The following is a 25,256-nucleotide window of genomic DNA, read 5'->3' as shown; positions in this document are numbered from 1 at the left end:
GTGTTATATATATATAAGTATTAGTGTTATATATATAAGTATTAGTGTTATATATATAAGTATAAGTGTTAGTGTTATATATATAAGTATAAGTGTTATATATATAAGTATAAGTGTTATATATATAAGTATAAGTGTTATATATATAAGTATTAGTGTTATATATATAAGTATAAGTGTTAGTGTTATATATATAAGTATAAGTGTTATATATATAAGTATAAGTGTTATATATATAAGTGTTATATATATATAAGTATTAGTGTTATATATATAAGTATAAGTGTTATATATATAAGTATTAGTGTTATATATATAAGTATAAGTGTTATATATATAAGTATTAGTGTTATATATATAAGTATAAGTGTTATATATATAAGTATTAGTGTTATATATATAAGTATAAGTGTTATATATATAAGTATTAGTGTTATATATATAAGTATACGTTTTATATACTGAAACCAGCAGAACCTCGTAGACCAGTGTTGACAGAACCCAGTAAATCAGGTTCATGGTTCTTTCACCATGACGCGTGTCACTGAGCCGTCGTTATGGAAACCAGCAAATGCCAATGCAAGCGTGGTTGGACCAAAGTCACACAGAACAACTGATCTTTGAGAATCTTTTATTTTTACTTTGCAGGCGATGTTCTCATATTCTTTAAAGTTTTTCACAGTGGATGTTTTTATGATCTACTCATCGTTCCATGCAAAAACAAAAAGACCCAGAACTCCGATTCCTGCTTCGCCATGGAAACTATCAGGTGACGGACTGAGTCTATGGGTTCTGGACATGCCTCGTAACAGTCACATGACTCCTGAGGAGCTGCTGTGATTGGCTGGCGACTGGAGGTCACATGGCCTCTCTTGTCCTTTCTTTTCCCAGCATCCTTTGGTACGCCGCCTTGTCCTGTGTGAGGGTCATTTTGTGTCACCATCAGGGGGTGGAGCCTTCCTTTCTCCTCCCATTGACATCGTCATGATGCTGTTACACATTGTCATCATGCAGCATGCAACAGCAGAGGAGAATCATGGGACTTTTTTAAGGTCCCGCCCGGAAACAGCATGTTCCCTCCTCCCTCTCTCGGCCCGTTACTGTGTTGGTATAGTCCCGCCTCTTGACACTACGACTTGCCCTCGGTCTCCTTATTGGTAAGAGGCGCCAAGGCAGGGTCCACCAATGAGGTGGCAGGAAACAGTTTAAACCAGCCGATCACCATGTTGGACAGGTCTAGATCGTCCAATAGAATCTGAGCGGCGCCCATGAAGGATTTATGGTCCATCCTGCCGTAGTCTCCCCACACGATGATCTGAGACAGAGGTTAGAACTTCAGGTTAGGTTAGTGTGTGCGTCAGGCTGTACACCTGTGAGTGTGTGTCTGTGTGTATGTCTGTGTGTGTGTGTGTGTGTGTCTTTGTGTGACCTGCAGGACTTTTCCCTCTGGATTCTCCTCAAACTGCAGCTGCTGTTGATAAAGAGGATCAAGTGTTTTTCTTGCCAGACGAGTTCTTCTCTTCAAAACACACTTCCCGTTATCCATCAGGTACACCTTCACGTACGGAGCTACACACACACACACACACACACACACACACACACACACACACACACAGTGAAAGACAGTTTGTATAGTTAATGACTCCTCCAGCAGCTCCTGTTTGCACAGATGTGCTCCGCTTCTGCACGGACTGTGCTTGCACTCAGATATATTGTCATTGTGTTATTGTGTTGTGTGTAGCACAGTATAGTGTTTTCACCTGGAGTGTTCTTGTTGCCTTGTTTACCCACAAGCCCCCGGGCTCGAATCACCTCCACGTCCAGACGCTCCTTTCTGTACACCATCCCGATCTGGATGTCACCTGATCAATAAACAAACAATCATGTAAATACCACAGTGTTTAAAATACTTATATATTTACTATATTCATACTAATATGTACAAAAATTATTTAAATGTAGGAACTAATGTGTATAATATAAAAGTAAACACTTAATACTTGAATAGATGTAAACATTATAATATGAGGATAAATCATTTCTTGATTTTTCAATATAATATATGTATGTGTGTATTTATATATATATAATGTATGAATGTATGAAGCTATAAAATAAATAATAAATACAAGACATCATTTTAATAAAGTTTTGATTGGTCATTACCCATGGGGGGCGTGGCCAGAGTCTGCCGTCCAGCCAGCTGGGCGGGGCCTAATCCTTCCAGGAAGCCAGTGAACTGTTGGTCCGTTGCCAATTTCACACCCGGAAATATCAGCCTGAAAACAAATAAAAGTTTCTGAGAGGATAAAAACTAAAGAAATGACAAATCAGAGGAGTAAAGAGGAGCGACAGTCAAAAAGAGGAGCGACAGTCAAAAAGAGGAGCGACAGTCAAAAAGAGGAGCGACAGAATTTCTTACGCTCCAGGTTTGGGGTCCTCGGCGTCCGGGTCACGACTCGGTTGTCTCGTGAAACGAGATTTAAACTCAACAGCCAAACCAGTTTCTATGCTCCTCTGGACAGGAAGTCTCACCACCTTCTTCTTCTTCTCCTCCTCTGGATGGATGGAGAGATCAACAGAGAGAACACAGGGGTTTGAATATGGGCAAATCAACACTGAGTATCTGCAGTAGAGTCTTCATGCCTGTAGAGGGCAGTGCAGCGGATGATCAACATGAGAAGTCTAAACTGGGTCTGACCCTCTGGGTTGAGCTGCGAGGCGCTCTGACTCTTCTTTCCCAGTCCGACCATCCCCATCATCCTCGCTCCGAAACTCGAGCGTCGCTTCTTTTCATCGTCGTCGTCGTCATTCCTGCCCAACGAACAGATTTCCCCCCCGACACTTGAGGACTTCATGAGAGGAGCTCCGGCCGCAGGTGCCGGCCTGCGGGGGGTCGAGAGAGAGGGACACGCCTGTTAATCACCCAGAGGGGGAGGGACAGTGACACTCACACCTCTCAGTTACCTGAGGGGGAGGGGAAAAACACATGCCTGTCAATCATTTTCCAAGGAGGTGGGGGCATAAAAGGGGTGGGTTACACCAGCACACAAGGGAAGTGGGCGGCGGCACACTGTTGCTATGACGAGTTGTTTGACTCCAGACTGTTGCTCCCTTACTTTGAAGGCACGGCCACCTCCTCCTCCTCGCCCTCCTCCACTGATTCACTCTTCTGCAGTGAGGCTCCACCCGCTGCCGCTACTTCCTGTGTTCCCTCTGTCCCCGCCCCCAACTCCACTGATTGACCTTCTAGGGCCTCCGACTGGCTGCGTCAGCCAATGAGAGGAGAGAACAGGAGCATGCAGACAAAGACATGCAGCAAAAGACATGCTAACATGCTAGCTCTTTAAGCTAACAGAAAGAGCATGCTGAGTTAACATGCAGACGAATCAAACACAAGAAAAGATGGTAAATGAAAAACACGTTAACATCACTAACGTCAACGTATTTAAATGGACATTTTGAAAACCACAAATATAAATCGTGCTGTTAACATTCATCAGTTCTTAAAAACCTTTCGTTCAACCATCTGGCTGTGCTGCTCTGTGATTGGTTCCTGGACTCACCTGATTCTGCAGACAGATCGAGTGTCGGAGGCGTTGGACATGGCCGACACGTCGCTGACGTCACTGTCTGACGATTTGAAGGACAAGCTGTCCCTCATCTGGACACAGAGCAGGTGAGCAGGTGACATTATCAGTGATGTATGTACAAGGTATGTTCTGTGTCATATGTTGTAACGTGTTTCTGTGTGTTCACCTTTGATGGATCCTTCATCACACCTGCAGAGACACAGGAGCAGAGGTAGTTTATTACAACATTGTGAGGTCATCAGTTGCTTGATGTTGGACAGTGATGTCATCAAATCAAGTGGTGATGTATTTAAATAAATTCAAATATTAAGCTTTTGCATGTAAACAATAAAAATATAACACATGAGAAAATACATGAGAAAATAAAACTAGTTGCTGGGTTTCTGACTAATTGAAGACAAGGACGACATCATAATGAAGAAATCACAGAGAGTTTCATTCAACCAAGAGCAGGGCGGAGCTTCACATTCAAAACAATTAAAACAGAGAAAGTCAGAAGAACTCAGGGATCAAAGTACAGAGCGACATCTGAATCGAATCTACGCTGACAACACAAGATAAATCTAACAACCATGGAGACATTAAATCTGCAGGAATCAAACACCTGTGGCTTCAGTGTATCGTCGTTAACAGTTTTACAAAGATCAACATGCCGATCGTTAATCGCTCTGATTGAGAAGTTAGAGCTAAAAAGTGAAACTGTATCTTAACCTTCAGCCTGGTTAGCCTGGTTAAAAACACTTTGTTGAATTCTTGTAGCCTGTGGTGGATTATTCCCATTTACATTAATATCGTCACAGACTCAGGTGACAAGTGTGTCACATGGTCCAGGAGCTACCTGTCTAAAGGTGGGCGTAGCTAACAGGTGGTACGTTACCATTGGCAGTTTTCTTTTGCTGGTCCTCCCATGTGACCTCTACATCATTGCAGGCAGAGAGAGGTGATTGGTCAGACTTCAGCAACACTCTAAACTGTTCAGGTGATCCATCTGACGTCAAACCAGTTAAACCAGCAGGAGTCAAAACCTTGTACTTCACAATACCTCACACACCTGGACAACTACACCGGATCAGTACAATCTGAAGAGGATCATTTGAACGCATCATCACATCCACTGAAGACTAACTTGCCTTTTCTGGTCCCTCCAGGTGTTGCTGAGCGTATCTCAGGCTCTGACACGACAGGTATGATGACATCAGCACGAAGTAGCGGAGATAAACACATGAATGAATAAATGAAATGAGAGATGATGTTGATGACTGAAATATCCAAATGTGACTGACTGATTTACCACGAATGACACATCAAAATGTCATGTACACACCTGGAGTCTGTGGGGGCGGGGCTGGGGAGGGGGCAGGTGTGGGGGTGGGTGAGGGGGCAGGTGTTGGAGTGGGTACAGGGGCCAGGGCTGGTTCAACATGTGACTGTGATTGGACTACAGGAGCTGGGAGTGGGGCTGGGAGTGGGGCTGGCATAGGTGCAAGCACAGGGGGTGGGGCTTGGGCAGTCGTTGTATGTGTTGGTTGGGCTGGGGAAGCTGGGGGTGTGGCTGCAACAGGTGCTGGTGTAAAAATAGGTAAAATTGCAGGAGCTGGTGATGGCGCTCCCACAAATGGTGCAGGACCAGGTGCAGGTGCATGTACAGGTGCTGGTGCCCGTGCAGGTGCATGTACAGATGCAGGTGGTGGGTGAGGCTGGACAGGTCCAGGAGAAAGCGGGGCTTGGATTCGTATGAGAGGAGGTAATGGGTGATTGCCAGTCGGAGGGGTTTGTATGTTGGCAGGGAGAAGGGCTGCTGGTGGTGCTCCTGTGGTAGGCGTGGTCAAAACTGATGGAAAATGAAAGATCAAGGAGAAAAAGAAAAGGTGATCAAAGATGAAGGAAGACAGACAATGCGTTGATGAATGATCAAATGACCTGTGACAAGAGCTGACCAATCACATGCCTAGTTTCGCTTCTAAAGGTTTCACTGACCCTTGAAAAGAGAAAAGAGTAACAGCTGCAGAATGACAAAGCCTCCAGCTGTTTGCCCAAAACCTCACTGCCTCAGGAGGATGCAGGCCCATGCCATTTCTTGATGGTCCACTAGGGTTAGTAGACCACAGGAGCCAACAAGCTCCTCTCACTGACCTGGCTCCAGGAGATGGCACTGTTCTCCACAGTCCAGGTGAGGTACTTTATGAGGGCTCTGGACAAACCTCCAGTCTGACCAGTCTCAGACCAGTTTGTCAATGGTAGTTTACCTACTAGAAAACTAACAACAGCCAACAATGACCAAGCTATGCACCACATGAAGCTGATGATTCTCAGAGAGATCTCCACACGAGGAGCTACACCATTTGTGGTACTTTCTTAGTTGGTTATACACCAAGACCAGGATGTCAGCTGATAGTAGCACACAGCCAGGAGTAGAATGACAGCAGAGCAGATATTCACTTTTGTTTAAGATGTGTTCAGACCAACCTGCGCCTGCTGGAGAGACTACTGTAACTTCTCTTATGGTTTGGCATTATAGAGATAAAATGTACTTGACTTGACTACATTTCCCAGCATGCACAAGATTCACCTAAAATGTGACACATTAAGTAGAATGTTTCCTTTAAAACACCCCCAACTGTGACCTCTCGTCAACAGTTTAAAAATTCAGATCAGTGCGTGACCATCGCTACAATTACTAGAAAGTAAATTTTTCAAAAGTGCAAGAAAGGATTAGAACTGTTCTAGTTCTAAACTAAAGGAACCCGGAGTAGGTACACAACACTCGGGTGTTAAACTACACACAGGTCACAATCTGTACCTGTCTGCACAGTGTCAGGGAGTTCTCCATCTGAAAGACACGACTCTTTGTTAGATCACTAGCGATCCATCCTGGGACACAAGGTGTTCCATCTTTATGCAGATGATCCAAAGTTATGTCAAGATAAAACCTGAAAACTTCACTTGTCTGTCAATAAATAAACAAAAAGACCGAATCATCATCCGGCTTTTTAAGCAGGTTTCCCTGCATTTAAAAAAACCCTGTGTATTCCTGCTAATTTTGGTGTAAAACAGGTACATACTTCTGTCAAGCGTTCCTTTGGGTGGGACAATGGGCAACTGGCGTACTCTGCGGCCACAGACCGGTGTTCCTGACGGACTCGTCTGGGTCGATCCACTTTGAGGATTTGCTCTGTTTGACAAAGTAAAAAATCAAACTACCAATGTCACGGGAGGACTTGAGTCAAAGGTCAGAGATTAAATTGTCATTAGTAAGATTAATGGTTCTGTTGATGTAAATTTGTGCACAATGTACAAACAACAAGCTAATGGCTAACACCATTAAAATGCCTTCAATCAATCGATACACTGTCTCCATGGTTACAGTAATTGATTTGATTGAGTTTGTCCAGCAGGGTAATTAGCACAGATACTCAATTCTCGGGCTCAATCCAAAAGTCCAGACTTTTCTGATCCTGAAAACTCACAAATTAACAGACGTGTTACTGAGGAGGAGGTTCCAGCTACGACCACACCTATCCCCTCCCCTAACCCTAACTATATTTGTAAATTCAACTTTTTTCACGTTTTCGTGACTGAAGTCGTCTTTACAAGGCCAAGAGCTTTGATTAATTTCCATGGAAACAAAACTTCTGAGGTTCTGTTTCTTAGCTAATTGTATCCCTTTTTTTCCCAGGATCAGTATGTACGACCAAAATCTGCTCAGGGCTCAGTCTTTAAGTCTAGAAGCTGGAGGTTTGGATTCAACCTGAGTTCACAGCAGGATTACGACTCAACTACCAAGGATTAAGAGAGAAAAAACAAAGTGACCTTAGGAATCAAGAAACTCATGCAACCAACAAGCGATGCCAACATGCTGTTAAATAAACATGAATCAGAAAAACAAGAAGACGAAGCTCAGATATGAGGGTGGGAAAAAATAGGATTAATTCAACAAATGAATACCAGCAGTACAGAAATCATGTGGGTTAACCCTAATGGAAGACAACATCAAGTTTTTAGTGGTGTGATGTCACTGTGAGCCAATCAGGGAGCAGGGGGAGGGGTTAGAATATGGGTGTGGTCAGTCTTCAGCTAGACGTCATTCTCCTGGATAAAAACCACATTCAACAAACACAACAGAGACGAAGTTGGTTACTGATAGGTCAGTTGCCAGTCACCTGGTGCAGGCAGGTGAGGGGGGGGCGGAGCGTCCCGACCTCAAGTGGACGAAGTCAGATCGGTCTGTGGAGTGTGAGCGTGTGTAAAGCGGTTGGTCTGCCATTGCACGCTGGTCAGCTGACCGAGAGCGACTGTAGTAATACCGCCGGTCCATTCCCCGACTGTACCTGCACATCACCATGACAACAATCACCCACCCTCACCAACACAACCACTGCACCTGTGGGAGAGGTTGATCGGTCATCCCTAAGGAAGTTTGCAAGTCAGGTTATCAGGAAATGTAAGGCACTGACGGCTGTAAATAAAAAAACAAAGAAGAAGAAATCCTAAAAGAAAACCTTCAGGGTTCTGACACTACATGTCCCAGAAGGCCTCAGTGATATAGAGGACAATGAAGAATGTTGGGAGAGAGAAACAGGAAGTTCTGAGGCTGTTTCAAATACAGAGAACTCCAGATGAAATTACAAACTTTAAACAAGGACCACAAATTGAAACTGTTGTCCTCTGGACTGAAAGACACCTCAAGCATTGATGGGGGATGATAAGAAGGAGGCACAGAAGGACTACGACTGTCCTCTACATCTACATATGTCCTAGTCTATCTGTCTGTAAGTCAAACTGTCTGTCAGTCCGTTACCTGTGCAGTTCCTCATCGTACGCATCAGGTTCGTAGGGGAAGTCTGGGATGAAGTCCTGACTGAAGAACAGAGAGGTATCAACTTCACAACACGTTGAATCTTACGTAAACTTCACCCTCTACACTACATTACCCACAAACTCTGGGGCTCACCTGTAGTCCTCACAGTTCCCATTCATCATGGGGTTTGTCCAGGGAGCGTGGTTCGGACCATTCATATATCTTACACATAGAAGCACGAATGGAGATGAGAACGCGGTTACCGCAACTCATGGTAATAGAGGCACAACTACTACTACAACAAACACTACTCCTGTAAATCTTCATCCAATAGTTTCAGTACCTGTCATGAGAATCGAGAGAGTTGGTAACAGACATTTTCCTCAGTGGACTCCTGAATACACAGAAACAGACAGTCAGACACAACTGACCAACAATCTGCACCACAACCAACAACCAGGATAGAATGCGAACTAAAACCAGCACCACACCCAGAAATCAAACCAATACTGGTACAAGCAGTACTACAAGTCATATAGTGGTATAATAACAATAATTTGCAGCATCGCCAGTTTGATTGCCAGTGCAACTAGAACTATGAGAACTGGTACTAGGTGCTAGTAACTAGAACTAAGACTAGCAGTATCCAGCAAGCCCAAACTATGAGCATGACTAGCCAGTGTTGTGTCCAGTAGCAGTGGATTATCCTGTTCTGAAAACCAGAACTAAAGCCACTATGACTGGTACTACAAGAAGAAATATGACCTTTACAAGAGACATCTGATACAACCAGTACAGAAACCAGCGCCGCTACTACAAATACCAGTAGTAGATGTAGTACAACAAATACTATAACTTGTATATAACAAGCATAGCAATTGTACAAAGAGCAGTACTGCAACAGAACTACCACCAGTACTAGAACCAGAACTACAAAACAAAATCCACTCCAGACCTGGGTCCTGGTCCAGCCCTGAGATAGAGCAGTATGTTGTTTGATTGGTTCAGCAGCAGCAACAGAGGGGCGTGGTTTATGTGACAGAACAGGTGTATCTAGTAATTCAGGATGATGTTTATTGATCATTTCATGATTTCCTTATGTTCCCCCTTAAGCACAATATTACACAATAATTGTGTGCTGATTTACTGCTGTCCAGGTGACCCAGGTCAGGTGTTGTGCCATGTGTTAACATGGTTACCTGTCCAGACTGCTGTACTGACCGGCGTCAGAATACGCTCGGCTCAGCTTTGAACCTCGCAATAGCCGCACAGCGTCTTCCCGATACAACGGGTACAGAGGGTTGCCACTGGTATCCACAGGTCAAAGGTCAGGAGGGTTCACAGGATAGAGGTGGTCGGAGGTCAAAGGTCAGGGATCAGGTGTCAGCAAATGGTTAAGGTTAGTGAGGTATGAAAAGAATAACAGTGAGTGGTGGTAAAATGAAGCTGAGACCTGAATCAATGAACAAAAATGGAACATTTATTTAATTCCATCTCATTTGGAATCTCATAACATCTGTTCTCGTCTTCTATCATCTGAGTTCTTCTTTTCATTGTTCTCATCGGGAATTATCTTGTATCACATGATCCAATTATGAAGTCATCTCATATTATCATCCTAATCTTTCTGAAAAACTACCTCAACTCCTCAGCTCTCATTCTTTAAAACGTGTGCTCAGTAGCAGCTGTTACCTGTGCGGAGGCGGTTGGCTCGGTGACCGTGACCTCATCCTGACCAAGTCGGATCGGGAGCAGTGATTGGTCGACATCACCTGCTCTGGCACTGAGAGGGTGGAACTGTGGAAGTCCCGCCCATTCTGTCTGTAGTCTGCACACAAAGAACCAGAGCCAGTCAGTTCAGTGGTTCTAGGAGAACACTGACGAGATTGTTAAAGGGAACATTTGAAATTAAAACAAGGACAAATAGTGCTGAAATGTGTTCTATTTTCTGGTATGTGTTCAGACAGGGCTGCAGTGCATGATGGGACATGAAGTTCACCTGATATCACCCCGATGCCGTCTTCACAGTCGTAATCTGAAAACTCACTGTCACTGATCCTCTGAGACCCTACAGGGGGGGGGGGGGGGGGGGGGGGGGGGCATTGAGACACAGAGAGGACGTTTAAGCCTATAAGCAGCTCTTCTGTAATCCTCGACAGGAAGGTCAACTAATCTGACACACAAACAGTACAGGAAGACAAGAAACAACTGAATTTACACAGCAACATTAAAAGATTCATATATTTCATTTGACAAACTTCAGAAATAGCTTCATGATGATAATTGGGGGCTGGAAAATTAAAGGTCACAGGGCAACATTCAGGTTTTTACCCACAATGACTTGTGAAAGTCAGGATTCTCTGAAGTACCTTTAAAATCCCACACAGGATTCCTGGACATCCTTAGGGACATATATATCCTTGAAGGAGACTCAGGAACCCCCTTAGAGGTTGTTAAAGTCCACTAAAACATCTTCACAGAACTCTGCTAGTCCTTCATAATCATTAGGGCCACCTCAAAAAAGATTACTTCAAGAACCTTTTAGAACTCCTGGCAATCACATCAATCTCGTAAAGACCTGTTGGATTTCCTCTGAGACAGCTGGAATATGTAGAACCCTAAGACCTCTGGGTTGATCTGCAGAACCCCCACAATGATTTTGTGAATTTCTTTCAAGTATGGGAACCTGGGACACACTTAGTCTCTAAATGTACAACTCCAACATTTTCACAAACCTCTGTCACCCTCTCAAAAAACAACAAGAAACTCCTTGAGGAACCAAAGAACTTGTAACATCCTGAAATTCCATCAGTGACCATGGAACAACTTTGAAACCAGATGGAACTCTTACTAAATGTTGGAGCCTTTCTTAGACCTAATGGATGATAAAGCATCTAAACACCCACAAGGGTGCCTAAACATTTGGAGGAACTCTATAATAAAGCCAGAGGAACCTATACAGGACAACCAGCACCTCCTAGAAAAAAAAACATCACTGAAACATCTGAAATGATTACTGGAGCCCCCACCAAGGACCACAGAGAACATCGAAAGGAACTTGAAATCCAAACAGCCATTCAGTGCAGCCTTGAGAACAACAGCAAATCCCTTGAGGAACCCCGGAACCTACTTCTGATATTAGATTACATTCAGCTGACATTAAGTTCATCAGCCATGAGGGAACAAACATGGAACAACAAGAATCATGTCAGAACATTAGCTTCAAAAAAAGCCAAACTACAAAGTGCTACATGTAAGGGCTGGGGTGTAAGGTTTAACCATGTCCTGGATCCGATCCGTTCACAGCACGGTACACAAGTACTAGTGTTTTGAAGCGGATGCGGGCAGCTACTGGTAACCAGTGAAGGGAGCAGAGGAGCAGAGTAGTGTGAGTGAATTTAGGTTTAAGACCAGTCGAGCTGCTGCATTCTGGATGAGCTGCAGAGGTCAGATAACACCAGCAGGCAGACCAGCCAGAAGGGAGGTGCAGTGGTCTAGGCGTGAGGTGACCAGAGCCTGGACCAGAACATGGACCACCTTCTGAGTGAGTGCTGCCTTTTTAGACCCATCTGCTCCTTAAACTACCACAATTTAAAAAATGTACACCTCCACTCAGCAAAGACTGATGACATTACAGTAACATCATTGCGCCTGTTAGGAAGCCTGTTAGCTTAGCATCGGGAAAAGCCAAAGGAGGAAGAATAAGCTACAGAAGGTCAGCAGCCACAACAGACACACACAGAGCTGTTATTACCTGAGTTACAGTAAGGACCTTTATCTGGTTAAGCATCATGGGAGGAAAGTAAAATTGACAAAAACAAATTTCAATCAAAACAAGATGTTGAACTGAAAAGAAAAAAAGCCGAAAAAAGAAGTATCTGTAGAACTCATGATGATAAAACAGGGATTCACGTTGTGGGAGTCACAGAGGATCAGAGGGTGTAATCAGTGTTATTTTCTCACTCTGCAGCCTCCTGCTGGCCTGACTGTGTTCAGGCTGCAGTCCTCTCCTCTGCAGGTAGGGGGAGGCACTGGGCAGTGGCAGAGAGGAAACATCATGAAGCTGTAGCTTGTACCAGTGAGGCTGATCGTCCAACAGAGCCGACTCCAGTTCAATCAGCACCTGAACAGGGAGAACAGACTGGTTTTAAAGAGTTTCTGTTGGGACAACTTCACTTCAGATGTTTTTGAAAGTTCTCCATGTGTTCTGACCTCTCCCAGGAACTGACTCTCCTCCTCTCTGAGCCGGGCCTGATCCCAGACTGTCAGCTCCAGCATTCGTTCTCTGAACTCCCGCCGGTGGACCGGAGAGTACATGAAAGTCTGATTCCACCGAGGTTCCAATGACTTCTTTACCGTCTTCGTCCTCCGCTTACTCTTATCACTGCAAGGAGAGAAGTAACTGCCAATCATAACGAGGCAACCACCTCCAGTTCTAAAGAACCAGATCAGAGGTTCCGCAGGTTATACAGCAGAACCCAATGAATCGCAAAACTGAAACAAGGAAGCAGTTTGGTTCTTTTATTTACCTTCTATCAGGCAGGAAGTAGATCTTGACATAAGGGTTCCTGGGTCGGCCGTCATCTTGGGAGGGAAGTTCTTTGGCTCCAAGAACTGTGACGATTAGCTGATGACCGACTTTATCGTACCAGAGCTTCACCTGTAGAACAGATTTTAAATCAAACCAAACACTAAACAGGAAAAGAGGACCGACGCAATGGTTGCAACCCGCAGAACATTAGAACTCCAACAATCAGAGAAAGAACCCTAGTAGACACTAGCAAACCACATAAAAAATACAGCACTGAAGAACTACTGAGGAAACCCAATCAACAGCAGGAGAACCTGGCACAACAGTAAAGACTTAGATACACCTAAGGACTAGTTTCATCCTTCCATCCATCCATCCATCCATCCATTCGCTTACTACCGAGCTAGCCAAGGGGCAACAGGCGCACTCTGTACAACATCTGCTGAACCCCAAAGAACAAAAAACCAAACAAAGGCCGTAATATAGGGCAGCAGGAGCTCCTCAATTGGTTGGATTCATATGATCGATATATTCCGCTCTGGCAGTTTTACACCAGCTGGCAGCAGCAGCACCAGCACCTTACTGCACCTAAGAGCACCTTAGAGCACCATCCTGCTCCCGCTGAATTTCTGACCATTACCGCCCACAACATGTGTTACACTCCCGGTCTCCCGCCATCTGAGAATTTATGCCAGCACAATACATTTTTTAATCCTGCACCTGACAAATAACCCAAAGTATTAAAAAACTAAAACTAATAAAAACTCAACTAAAACTAAACATTTTTGAAAATATAAAAACTAATAAAAACTAGCAAACCCACACTAAAAACTAATTAAAACTAACTGAAATGGAGGGAAAAAGTCAAAACGAAATAAAACTAAACCAAAATGAAAAATCCAAAACTATTATAACCTTGATAACACAGAGGAGCACTACAGCGCTAAAAGAAGCACAGAGAACAGATGTGGAACCTTGTGTGTAAATGAAATAGGACAGAACCTGTTAGCTTAGTGGAACAGAAAAAGAACCTCATTCATCAATGAGGAAACATTCTACTTCACTACTTATTTTAAAGCTGCAGTTGGTCGGCAGAGGTTTGGCGTAATTGACACGAGCGAAGAATTAGAGAGAGTCAATTTAACTAATAACTAATAACTACAGAGGACATTCGCACTTCTCTCTGTGTTCTACAGTTTACCTGAATTCTGGGAACCAGAGGACGCCTGTTCACAGTCTGAAACACACACACACATCACCATGGAGACAGCTGTCAACCAACAGCTGATTGGCCATGGGCCGTGTGCAGAGCATGCTGGTGTAAACGTACCGAGACTTGTCCGGAGAGAACACTGGGGCTCATGGGAGATGTGACTGAAATGGACGGGCCAACTTTCTGTGAGTCGAAGGAACTGGAACCTGAACACAGAACTTACAGTTTATAACACAGTCGTACAGTCTCAGAATCAGCCCTGATTTTTGATTTGTATGTTATTGACTCACTGGAGTCCAGCTGGACATGGGAACCATCTGCTGCCCTGGAAACGTCTCTGATGAACAAAAATCACAAGCAAGTTGTTAAAATGACAGAACCTCAAGTTCTCTGTAGAACATCAGAATTGTTTTTAAAGTGCTTATCTAGTCGTGATAATCATTGACACACAGTTTCCGTGGGAACCGCACAGCCATCAGGGGCAATTGAGGTTTAGCATCTTGCCCAAGGACACTTTGGCTGAATGAGGAAAACTGGGTTTCGAAATGCCAACCTACTGGTTAGAGGCCATTTAGAAGATCTGAAAAACTTTCTTGTCATATTTTTAAAACTACTTAGTTTCTGTAATGTGACCCCTGTGTGACCTTTGACCCACCTGATAGGTCTTGACACCACGAGCTCCACCTGTGGTTCTGGTTTAGACTCCAGGATGATGTTATAAACTTCATTAAACGTGGCTCCCTGAAGAACCCTGCCGTTCCACTCCAGAACCTGATCACCTGAACCATGGAGGAGATGAAGAAGTTGAAATAAGCTATGTTACACTCATTGGCATTTCTCTGTCAGGGCTTGTACCATGATCATCACTGTAGATCACCATTGTAACCTGAGCCGCAGGTTAAATATCAAAACCTGTCAACAACGTGACTACTGACCGCTCAGAGCACTTTAAAGTGATAAAAGCATCAACACCTTCAGGAATCAAAGAACATTAAGAAGATGGATTACCTGGTCTCAGGTGTCCCACAGTGTCAGCCAGACTTCCTCTCTTCACCTTGGTGATGAACGCACAGAGACGACCAGACTCCGTCATCTTCCCACCAACAACCTGAGAGCACACTGCCCATGAGCAAGGCACTGATCTGACCGCTGACGTTCAATAACAGGATGAAGGGGAAGAAGAGTTCGTCACCTTGAGTCCCAGCAGCGCTCCGGTATCCGCAGGAACCGTCCCGTCCTTCATCCTCTTGTTCAGAAGAATTCGACCAATCAGACGCTCTCCATCCTTGGACGGTTGCCATGTTACCGGATGCTGAGGAGTCACAGTGGACATATATGTGGTTGCTCAGCAACAGTAATATAAGCAAATAGTAGTTCACTTCAATGAGCTGGAGGATGATCTGATCTCAGTCCTACCATAGACATGGGCACAGGCTCTCCATGCCAGGAACCATGATCCCACCATTGGCTGTCCATGTCTCCTAGCAACCAGACATCCAGGAGGAGAGAGTGGAGGTCAGAGGTCAAACGTGATTAAAACAGAGTTTAAACACCCAGAAGGTTCAGGTAAAACATGTTGATGTAAGTGACACATTATAGTAAGACATTATTCTATAGTTAACTAAGTGTATCCATACATATATATGAATATATACACTTAGTGTACATACGTTTTTTTCAGGTATCTACTTTATCAGGTATTTGTTCTACTCTCGACTTTTTTTCAAATTTACATTTTCATTCATCATCGAGTCTAAATGCACATAAACACAGATGAGATGATTCCAGGTTGTGAATCTTTCACACACAACAGACGTTTCACAACGTAAAAGATGAAGACGTGGAGAAGAAGCACACATGTCCGTGACGAGGACGACATCAAGTGAAGAATCACAAAACGTCCCTGATGACGACGACACACATTTCATCCTCCTGGAACATTTTCCATGTCACAAATCTTTTTTTGCTCTAAATTGTCTTCAGTTGATTTAAAATCAGAGTGAGTGAGACAATCTTTGAACTAAATGAATGAGTCTCTCTTTGCTTTGCACAGATATCAAGTAAACGTTTAACTTTTATAATTTGAGTAAATGTCCGTTTATTGGAGTAAAGAGTTTCAGTCTGTACTTTTCCAACTCATCTGTTCTTCGACTGGAGTTAAGAAAGTGTGGACTTAACTCTGCTCAGTGTAAACAGGGAACAACGCCTGAAGCAGCCATGTTGTAAAACTGCAACAAAATAAGTTTCCTTGTATCCCACAATGCAACACTCAACAGAGGTAGAGGAGCCGGGTTCTTTATGGATTTCTGAACAATCAGACGAAGGTCTCTGAATCTTGGTTGGGGACGTGGGGGGGTCTGAACCTTCCAGCAAACAGTAATCCGTCTTTACACGTGTCAAAGCAGCTTTAAACACGCACACTTCAGTACTCACAGGTCTGTGTGAACGCCATGAAGGAGGAGGAGGCTTCAGCAGAGGAAGAGGAGGAAGATGAAGAGAAGGAGGTGAACCTGCAGCTCCTTTCTCCTCCTCCTCCTCTCTGTATCTTTGGGTGCTGTTTGCCCTGAGCTCTGGCTGCAGGCTGCAGAGCAGTTCATACCTGTCTGTAATAAGATTAGTCAAAGCACTGAGCAAATCTGTTGGCTATGATTCCCTTGTTCTCTTGTGACAGAGCTAGCTTCCCTTTCACTGCAGACTTCGCTAATAGCTCAGAGAGTTGTTAGCTTGTTGATTTCCTGGGCTGCAGCTCCACGTCCAGATGGTTCGGACGTCTAAAAGTGATCTGGTTTGTCAAGCTGTAAACAGGACGCTGGTGGAGGTTGGCAGGTTGGGGCCAACATTGCTCAAACCTTCCCTCTCCTCCACCTTTTCACCAGATCACAGTCAGCGGAATCCAGTAGATCATCAAGAAATGATCAAACCTCCAGATCACCAGGGATCCAGCAGTTGCGATGACATTGACCAACCCACTCTGTCAGCGACTCCTGCAACCTTGTGTCTACAGTGACTCCTGAGGTAGGCCAGTAATCCACACTCTCCTCTTTTAATCCAATTTAACGAAGGTGGAGTAGGTGCTTCTGTTGCAGCACAGGAGCAGCCGCGCATAGATGTTCTCTTCAAATCTGGATCATGCACGTTATCTTAGATCCTCCAAGATCCTCTGGGCCAGGATCCGTTAGGGTTGAAGGTCTGTTGGAAGTTGTATTGGTTCTTATTTATGAGCAGGTATGTTCAGGGCGGCAGAGAAAGAGACTCTGAGCTGCTCCGTCACCTCCAGACTTGAGAGAAGGAGCCAAGAAGCCTCTGAGCCAGTTAGAGTTCATAATCTCTGATCACGTGACTTCTGGTCCAATGACATGGACACAGCAGATTAACTCGTCAGCATGACGCTTGATTTCCTGAGACGACCTGCAGAAACACGTTCATCAACTTTATCTGCAACACGTTGGGCAGCAGAACAGAACAGAACCATGTGGGTGCTCAGAGAGCAGTGACCCAACACTGTTCTACAGAGCGTTCAAGAAAAGCAAGGGAAACCATAAACGACAAGTCATACACAATAGAACAGAAGCAGAATCCTGCATGGAACATGTGCTGATTCAAGGGGAACAATTGCCATGGAACAGCAGGAGAACCCTACAGAACTGGAGCAGAACCTTGAAAAACAGATGGAATCCACTGCAACAATAGCAGAACCCTACAGAACAGACAAGAGCCCACATAGAACAGTTGTGGATCCCTGCAGAACAGCAGGACTTCTATTTATTGTGCTTCCGTATCATACATCCAATCCTCACAATGCAAGAACAGATGTCAGGGAGCCGGGGATCAAACCGCCAACGTTATCATTAGTGGACGAACCCCTCTACCAGCCATCACAGCAGATGTAGGACCTTACAGATAAGACGGAATTCTGAAACCATTTAAGAACCACCCAGACACAGAACCTGTTTCAGTGTTCAGAAGTCAGAGTTCTACTGTGTTCTGTCGGCATGTTGGGTTCTCTGAGGACTAGTAGGAACCCTCTGGTGTTTGCTTGAGGAAGTGCAGGGTAAAGCTGTTCAGACCGAGTTCAGCTGAAAGAGGATTATCACACTGAGCTAATTACCATCAGAGAGAACTCAATGTCACTGGACTCTTCCTGGTTCCTCTCACCTACACCTTTCTAAAACAAATGATTGGACACATTCACAACAGTGATTGCATCAGGTGTGTGAACACCACCTGGCCTCATGTATTTAGCTGTTAGCATGAAGGCATTTAGCCTTTACCTTCATTATGTGACAGTTAGCATTTAGCCACATAGCCACATTTCGTTAGCACTTGGCATGTGGACACTCACTGTCAGGCTCGTCACAGCTGGTGTACTCTGGAGTGGTCACTAGCTCTTCCTCAGAGCTGCTGAAGCTACCAATCACGTGCATCTTCCCCATCCCCCGCCCTCTCTGCACCACGCTCTCATTGGCTGACTTCCTCTTATGGGCGGAGCTCGGGTCCAGGTGTTGCTGTGGTAATGGGCTGCGGCGGGGAGACGTGGGGCTCATGTGATTAGATGCCCGGTCCACAGAGAATGACCTCTGACCTTCAGATCTGATCAATCCCTGAGGTCGATGCTGACGGAGAACTAACAGGAAAGAAAAAATATCAGACTGAGTGCCCTTGGCAAGGCATTAACAGATTGTCAGTTTTATTCCTACCTGTGTGTCTCAGGGTCAGGTGGTCAGGCTCAGCCGTTGCCAGGGAGACATCACTGTGGCGACGTTGGTGGCGGACTCTGCCGACTTGAGCTAACATTCTCATGGCCTCCTCACTTGGCTGCGGCTTCACCGGATAACGAGCCAGGTTTGGGTCACTGCGGTAACGGGCCTGAAACTCTTCTTCCTGTCGCCGCCGCAACTCGTGAGCGTCCAGGTCCTTGTCCAGAGGATGGTCCTGATCCAGGAGGAGAAACAAGGACCATCATCATCATCAACAACATCAAGTCCTGTTAGTGTTGTTGTGTTTATGAGTCAAACTATGATGAATAATGAATAAAAACTGTTCGAATTACTCATAAATTAAATGAACAATAAAAGACTCACCTGTGAGTGCCAGCGGCCTCGCCTGTCTCTGATTGGTCGCCTTTGACCCTGCAGATCCGCCTCCCCATTGCCATGGTAACCATGTGACAAGTGAGTGGAGTAGTCCAGACCGAGGTCGCCCCCACCATCAAAATAAGACCCCGAGGGGCTCCGCCTCCTGTCAATCACATCAATGAACCAAAGTGAAAGCTGACATTACACAGTGATGAGCCGACTGTTTCCACACAGGACGTGAATCTGACTGCAAGCAAGCAACACAAATAAAGGTTTGAGTTTTAAATCAAAGCATCATAAATCTACCTTTTCATTCCACAAACAGAAATGAATGAAAGAACCAGAGTGACAAACAATCCCACACACGTCTGTGACGTCAACAACAGAAATACAGATTATCAAGATCTAAATATTTTCCTGACAACAATCTTGAACTGGACGTAATGAGTTCGGTTCCTCATCACTTCAACATCCTGCTGACAAACAAACAAACTTCAGTCTCTTACACTCTTTCCTTCAGCTGTCGGATGTTTGAAGCTTCACATCGACTCAACACACGAATCATTCAACCTCCTCACACACACGCTCACACACACTCACACACACAGTCAGCAGCTTTATAACTAATATCTGGATCATAACTGAAAACACACCCACACATGATCAGACTCCACCCCATCTAGAGTCCCTCACCCTCCCAACCCCTCCTTGTCTCTCTCTAGCTCCACCCACACAGGTAGGGACATCTGTGTGTGTGTGTGTGTGTGTGTGTGTGTGTGTGTGTGTGTGTGTGTGTGTGTGTGTGTGTGTGTGTGTTTGTGTGTGTGTGTGTGTGTGGTTAGCCTGTTAGCTTCCATCAGCCTGCTGTGTGTTAGCGTGCGTCTGTATTTAGCAGCAGCAGTAAATCTCTGAACTGCAGGATTATAAATCTGTTAATCAGATTATGTGTGTGTGTGTGTGAGTGTGTATGTGTGAGTGTGTGTGTGTGTTGGGGGGGGGGGGGGGTCTCATTCTGTAATTAACAACAAACCAAACTAATTAAAAGTCCGTCTCACTTCAAACCACAGAACAGGTTTCTGTCACAACTCCACTATCAGAAAAGTTGCCAGTTTCAATCCCAATTTCTCTTTGTGTGGAGTTAACATGTTCTCATGTGTCTCTGTCCCACTTCCCCCCCACAGTCCAGACACATGCAGACTGGACCGGAGACTGATTGGTTGTTTGTCTCTGTATGTTGGACCTGTGATTGGCTGGTGACCTGTCCAGGGTGAGCCCCGCCTCTCGCCCAATGTCCTTTAAAGGCCAAGAGCTGTAGATGTACAGACGTGTCACATATGCAAGATATTCAGTGACATCTAGTGGTGAACACATGAACTCTGTCCAGACATGTTGTGTAGTCATGTTGTGTAGACATGTTGTGTAGACATGTGGGGGACATTCAGGTGAGGGGTGGAGCCTGGAGGAGGAGGCGGGACATGGCGTCTAAACTGTGTAAAGATCAGTGTTGTTGTTTACAGCTCGTCCACACGGCGTCGGCCCTCATCACCAAAACATCTGGAACCTCCTCGTCTTTCCAAGTGGACGTCTTCGTCTTCTACGTGTACGGCTCCTCTTCTTCATCCTGAGACATTTGTGTTCTTCAGTTTCACGTCCGTCACGTGTTAGAAACCTCAGAGACACGCCCACTCGCTCACTGAGAAGGTTCCAGATGTTTTCTCTCAGGGACTCACTCTGACATGTTCCAGATGTTTTACTAGAGGCTGCAGGAGAAGATCCAGAAAAACAGATCAAAACAAATCACTTTGAAACTGACCGCTCTGTGGCTCCGTTGCTCAGGGGTCTTGTGCCCCCCGGCGACCCCTGCATTGGTGGGTGTGGAACCCCCTGTGACGTGTGGTTGACAGACAGCGATGTTGAGTTGGAATGAAACTCGCCCGACTGAGTGAGAATCTCCTGCTTCCTCCTGCACACGTTACAAACCCACATCACCTGAAACACGACAGAAACAAGATCGTTTATTCAACGAGCTGCAACTGAATTTTCTACAAAACTGAACAGACTCAATAAATTATGTTTCAGTCTAAAAGTCCTCCACCGGACGTAGCAATGCTACCGCGCGCCCTTGGGCGAGAGCTTGTGTGAACGTGGCACCAGAGGACATCGGAGACAATTAGGCTAAAAACGATCCTTTTAAACTAAGTGTTGAAGGAGCTGCTGGGATGTTTCTACATATGTGGCACCACCCAGTGTTCAGACACAGTAACTACTACAACCACTTTTTAATGATGTCATTTAAACACTAATTAAAATGGAAACTTCACTTCATCGTGATCAGGACAGGTTTTTAAGTCCCGTGTCCAAATGAGCATGTGACCAGGTTTTTCATAGATTAACTCGTCAACACAGTTTGTCAGAAACAAGCTCAGGTTTATTATTATGATCATAATCGAGTTAATGTGAAGCTGAGTCTGAGTTTGACTCATCCACTTTGACACTTAGAATAACATTTCTGATCTCATGCTATTGCTAACATCAGGCATGTAGCACTGGCAAAAAAGGACACATAGCACCTTTAATATTTTCTAGTGAATCATAAAACCTTGACATTAATTCATCTCAGATCTGTGATACTTTTATCCAACCCTCATTAATAAGTTTTTCCTGATGTTTGGTTCAGTTTAAACATTAGTGTCATTTACCTTATTGGCTCTGAGAGGAACCCGCCCCCCGCAGCGGGCACAGAAGCGGCTCTGACAGTAGCAGCACGCTCGGCCGCAACCATCGGCGAACTTCGTTTTGCGACAGATGCCACAGGTCGGAGACTCCGCCCTCGCTGTCTGAGCGGCCTGAGGCTCCTCCCCCAGCTTCTTCACCTGGTCCTTGTACATCTCGAACTGCTGATGTAACTTCCTGTGTGGGGTTAAAGGTGGCAGTTCGTTTAGGAGACTTTCGACTGATAGGTATGTGACATGTAGCATTAGCTGAACTAGCATGGCAAGTTTGAAGGTGTGGTTTTCAAAGTTGACTTGTCGATATTTTGAAGTCAGGGATGAACACCGAGCTTAAGATGTTTATCTGCGGACTCTCCCTCCATTGGTCACGTGATCTTTGCTTTGCAGATTACGTCACTCCAACAAGAGTCTGTTGCCTCCAAACATTCTGTTTAAATAAAAACTGATTACAGAACATTTTACTGCAAAGACACAGGAAGAGGATGTGAACGTTTCTGTGACTTCCTGTTTCTTTCTGACTGCAGCTTCGTGTCACCTGATCTCGACCTGGATCCTCGAGGTTCTGATCGTCCTCCGTGTGAACATGAAGGAAACTGTGCAGAGGTGTGAACCAGACTTCTGATCGGTTTCTGTTTTTTCTACTCACGTCTGCGACTCGTCGTCAGTTGGACTTTTAACCAGCAGAACTTCGGACACATTGGCGGCAACGTTATTGACCAACTGACTGAACCCCGACAACAGATTCCACCTGTCCAGGTGACACAGAGAATCAGCTGACAGGAAGTAGGAGGGGGGGGGGATTTGGGAAACAGGAAGTAGTTTGACTGAAGTTGAGGCTGAATCCAAATGTCCACCCTCTGGACTGATCACCCACACACTTCATTTGTCTGTTTCGTGACGTGTTCGACGTGACGGGCCTGACGTTGGTTTGACTCGTTGCCGTGGAAACGTTTGGAGTAACGAGTAACTCTTGTTAATAATCATCCCCTTTTCTGGTTTTGCAGCCATTTTGTATCTGATGTATTTTTGTCCACTTCACTAACAAATTACATTTTAATGACCTTTGACCCCAACAGCTGTTGGTCAACATTCTGTGTCATGATGTGGTTGGATAATATTCGGACCAATAATTTCCAGTAATGTTACTAATTTAATTCAAACGTAGACTTTAAATAAAGATGGATGACACGTCTCCACTTCTTCCTGTTGTTCAGAAATGAAGCCATTGAGATTGTTTGGCTTCACTTTAGGGAGCTGTCATGGAGATAGTCTTTATTTTCAGTCAGTGGAAGAACTACAACATCATGTCCACATTGCAGTGACTTGTGGGTAATGAAATCAGGTGAAGACTGCACCTGGACATCTGCAGAAGCTAAATGACGCCTCCTGTGGACTGGATGAGGAACTGTTCCACTGTGAAGTGCAGACATTTGGATTTTGGCCAGTTTGGGAACCAGGAAGTGGTTCAGTGCGGTTTAGGAGGGAGGTGAGACCGGGACAGGTGCGCTAACGGAGACATTGTTCAGACTGAGATACTTACGAGGCCAACGGAGGTTTGATTCCCTCCTGATCCCTGCAGACACATGACGATGACGACGATGAAATGAAAATAAAAATGACATCAGAAAAACTGAGCTTTAAATAAAAAACTACAGAACACAAACATCTGTGTACGTGTAAAAAATAAAATCAAGCTACATGAATGAGACAAAGGGACAAGACTTCAAAATAAAATGACACATGCAGACGTCACCAGGTCTAAACGGTCCGTCATGACACCTGACCCGCCCCCAACCAGTGATGTCACAACAGGTGTTTTCGCTGTGAAGCTCCCAGGGGCTGATGGGTAATAGGCCCCTGAACCAGAAACCCCTCAGTTACCCACAATGCACAGATGACATCAGGCGACCTCCCTCACAGAAACACCTGCGGTCTAACATCTGGAAACTCCGATGGAAAACATCTGGAGTTGTGTTTCCATGGAGACAAAGACTGTGACTGCACAGGAAACCAATGCTAATGTTAGCTTAGCATTAGAGAGACTGACTCTTCTGAATTAATTCACTTCAAATCTGGTGCCAGCGAGTCACAGAGTGAAGTACTTGTACTGTGGTGCTGTGACAGGAAGCGGATCACTGTGTACATGTACTGTATCTCTGTAGTAGTATTCTGATCAGGAGTGCTTGTTGATTATTGTTGGACTGACGTCACCTCCATGATCAGTCGGTGATTATGGATTATTGGTGATTGGTACCTCCCTCCTTACTTGAGCATGCTCTGCTCCTTCTCCTCCTCCTTCTTCTGTCTCTCCACCACCGACAGGATGATGCTCCGCTCCTCCTCCGTCAGGTGGCTCAGGTCCGGTCCCGGCTCCGGCCCGAGCCCCGGTCCCGATCCGGCGGGCGGTGCCGGTCCGGCCGGGCCAGACATCCTGAGTGTAGCCGCTGGAAGAGAGAGATGATGGAGGAGGTGAAGATGACGAAGAAGATGATGAAGAAGAAGATGATGAAGGACAATGCAGCCTGTTCACAGTATTCTGTCCTCCTCCTCCTCCAGGTGTGTGGACCGGACACTGCACCGGTCAGAGAGCCGCTGTGTCTGCACCTTCACCCGCCATCACACCATCCACACACCCGCTTGTTTATCCTCCACCCCTCCTCCATCACGCCTCCGTCCCCCCTCCTCACCGTCCTCTCTTCACTCCGCTGTCATGTCGTCTCCTCCGGGATTCAGCGGCGGCGGCTCCGGTCTCCTCTCCGTCCCGGCGGCTCTCATCCTGTCTCCTCCCCGGTCAGGCCTCCTGCGAGTCCCGCTGCAGCTCCTCGGACTTCACGTTGATAATGGAGGAGGAGCAAGAGGAGGAGGAGGAAGAGGAGGAGGAGGAAGAGGAGGAGGAGGAAGAGGAGGAAATAAATAAATCCTCCACGGACGGGGGAGGGGGGGGGGGGGGGTGACGACGTTACGCACAACAAAGATCAGCTGGTCACGTGGACAGAGCTAAACATAGTCCTGCAGCCGAAGATAGAAACAGATTATCTCACACACCACCGGCAGGGGGCGCACTGACAGCTCACTGAACACATCCACCACCAATGAGAACTAAACTAACAACATTTAAAAACACTTCACAACAAACTAACTTAAAACACATTCAAACCAAAAACACAACATGAAGACAAACATAAATAAAACTTTGGTATCTCAACCTCACAACGTAAAGATAAAACTAAAGATCGCGTGTCGGGAGTTTACAAATAAAACTGACTGAGTAGAAAGTGAAGCCAATAAAGTGCCTGAAACTTTTATTGTAC

At 45.3% G+C, this 25,256-nt stretch overlaps 1 protein-coding gene across 21 annotated transcripts; it reads right to left on the bottom strand.

Moving 5' to 3' along the window:
* Positions 1–617: 617 nt before the first annotated feature.
* On the bottom strand, positions 618–24,820 carry LOC109641892 (regulating synaptic membrane exocytosis protein 2-like). 21 transcript variants are annotated; one of them, XM_069516548.1, is made up of 41 exons: positions 24,633–24,820; positions 24,212–24,389; positions 23,486–23,518; positions 22,592–22,693; positions 21,913–22,123; positions 21,027–21,202; positions 19,220–19,376; positions 18,836–19,070; positions 18,481–18,762; positions 15,555–15,619; positions 15,331–15,450; positions 15,147–15,246; positions 14,794–14,917; positions 14,429–14,475; positions 14,256–14,344; positions 14,127–14,162; positions 12,924–13,054; positions 12,607–12,778; positions 12,358–12,517; positions 12,149–12,172; positions 10,394–10,462; positions 10,087–10,222; positions 9,594–9,701; positions 8,738–8,788; positions 8,548–8,616; positions 8,395–8,454; positions 7,757–7,924; positions 6,659–6,768; positions 6,397–6,426; positions 4,921–5,427; positions 4,727–4,768; positions 4,474–4,512; positions 3,763–3,785; positions 3,570–3,667; positions 3,123–3,269; positions 2,705–2,889; positions 2,426–2,561; positions 2,170–2,282; positions 1,764–1,865; positions 1,430–1,569; positions 618–1,315 (listed from the first exon to the last, which is right to left on the bottom strand). In XM_069516548.1, the coding sequence occupies exons 2-41, from the start codon at positions 24,373–24,375 to the stop codon at positions 1,130–1,132; spliced, it is 4,947 nt and encodes a 1,648-aa protein (XP_069372649.1). In that variant the 5' UTR covers positions 24,376–24,389; positions 24,633–24,820; the 3' UTR covers positions 618–1,129. The 21 variants fall into 21 exon arrangements, with proteins under 21 accessions (XP_069372649.1, XP_069372657.1, XP_069372653.1 ...); XM_069516556.1 differs by lacking the exon at positions 3,123–3,269; XM_069516552.1 differs by lacking the exon at positions 4,474–4,512.
* Between the last annotated feature and the right edge of the window lie 436 nt (positions 24,821–25,256).

The sequence above is a fragment of the Paralichthys olivaceus genome, chromosome 20 (assembly GCF_024713975.1).
Source record: "Paralichthys olivaceus isolate ysfri-2021 chromosome 20, ASM2471397v2, whole genome shotgun sequence".
Taxonomy (NCBI): Eukaryota; Metazoa; Chordata; class Actinopteri; order Pleuronectiformes; family Paralichthyidae; genus Paralichthys; species Paralichthys olivaceus.
This window is presented reverse-complemented; position numbering and strand designations above follow the sequence as displayed.

Coding starts and splice junctions, on each gene's coding strand:
- LOC109641892 (XM_069516548.1), bottom strand. CDS start 24,375: ATGTCTGGCCCGGCCGGACCGGCACCGCCCGCCGGATCGGGACCGGGG. Junction 8,617..8,737: donor TCTCTCGATTCTCATGACAG/GTACTGAAACTA, acceptor TCTATGTGTAAG/ATATATGAATGGTCCGAACC. Junction 1,316..1,429: donor CAGAGGGAAAAGTCCTGCAG/GTCACACAAAGA, acceptor CCTCTGTCTCAG/ATCATCGTGTGGGGAGACTA.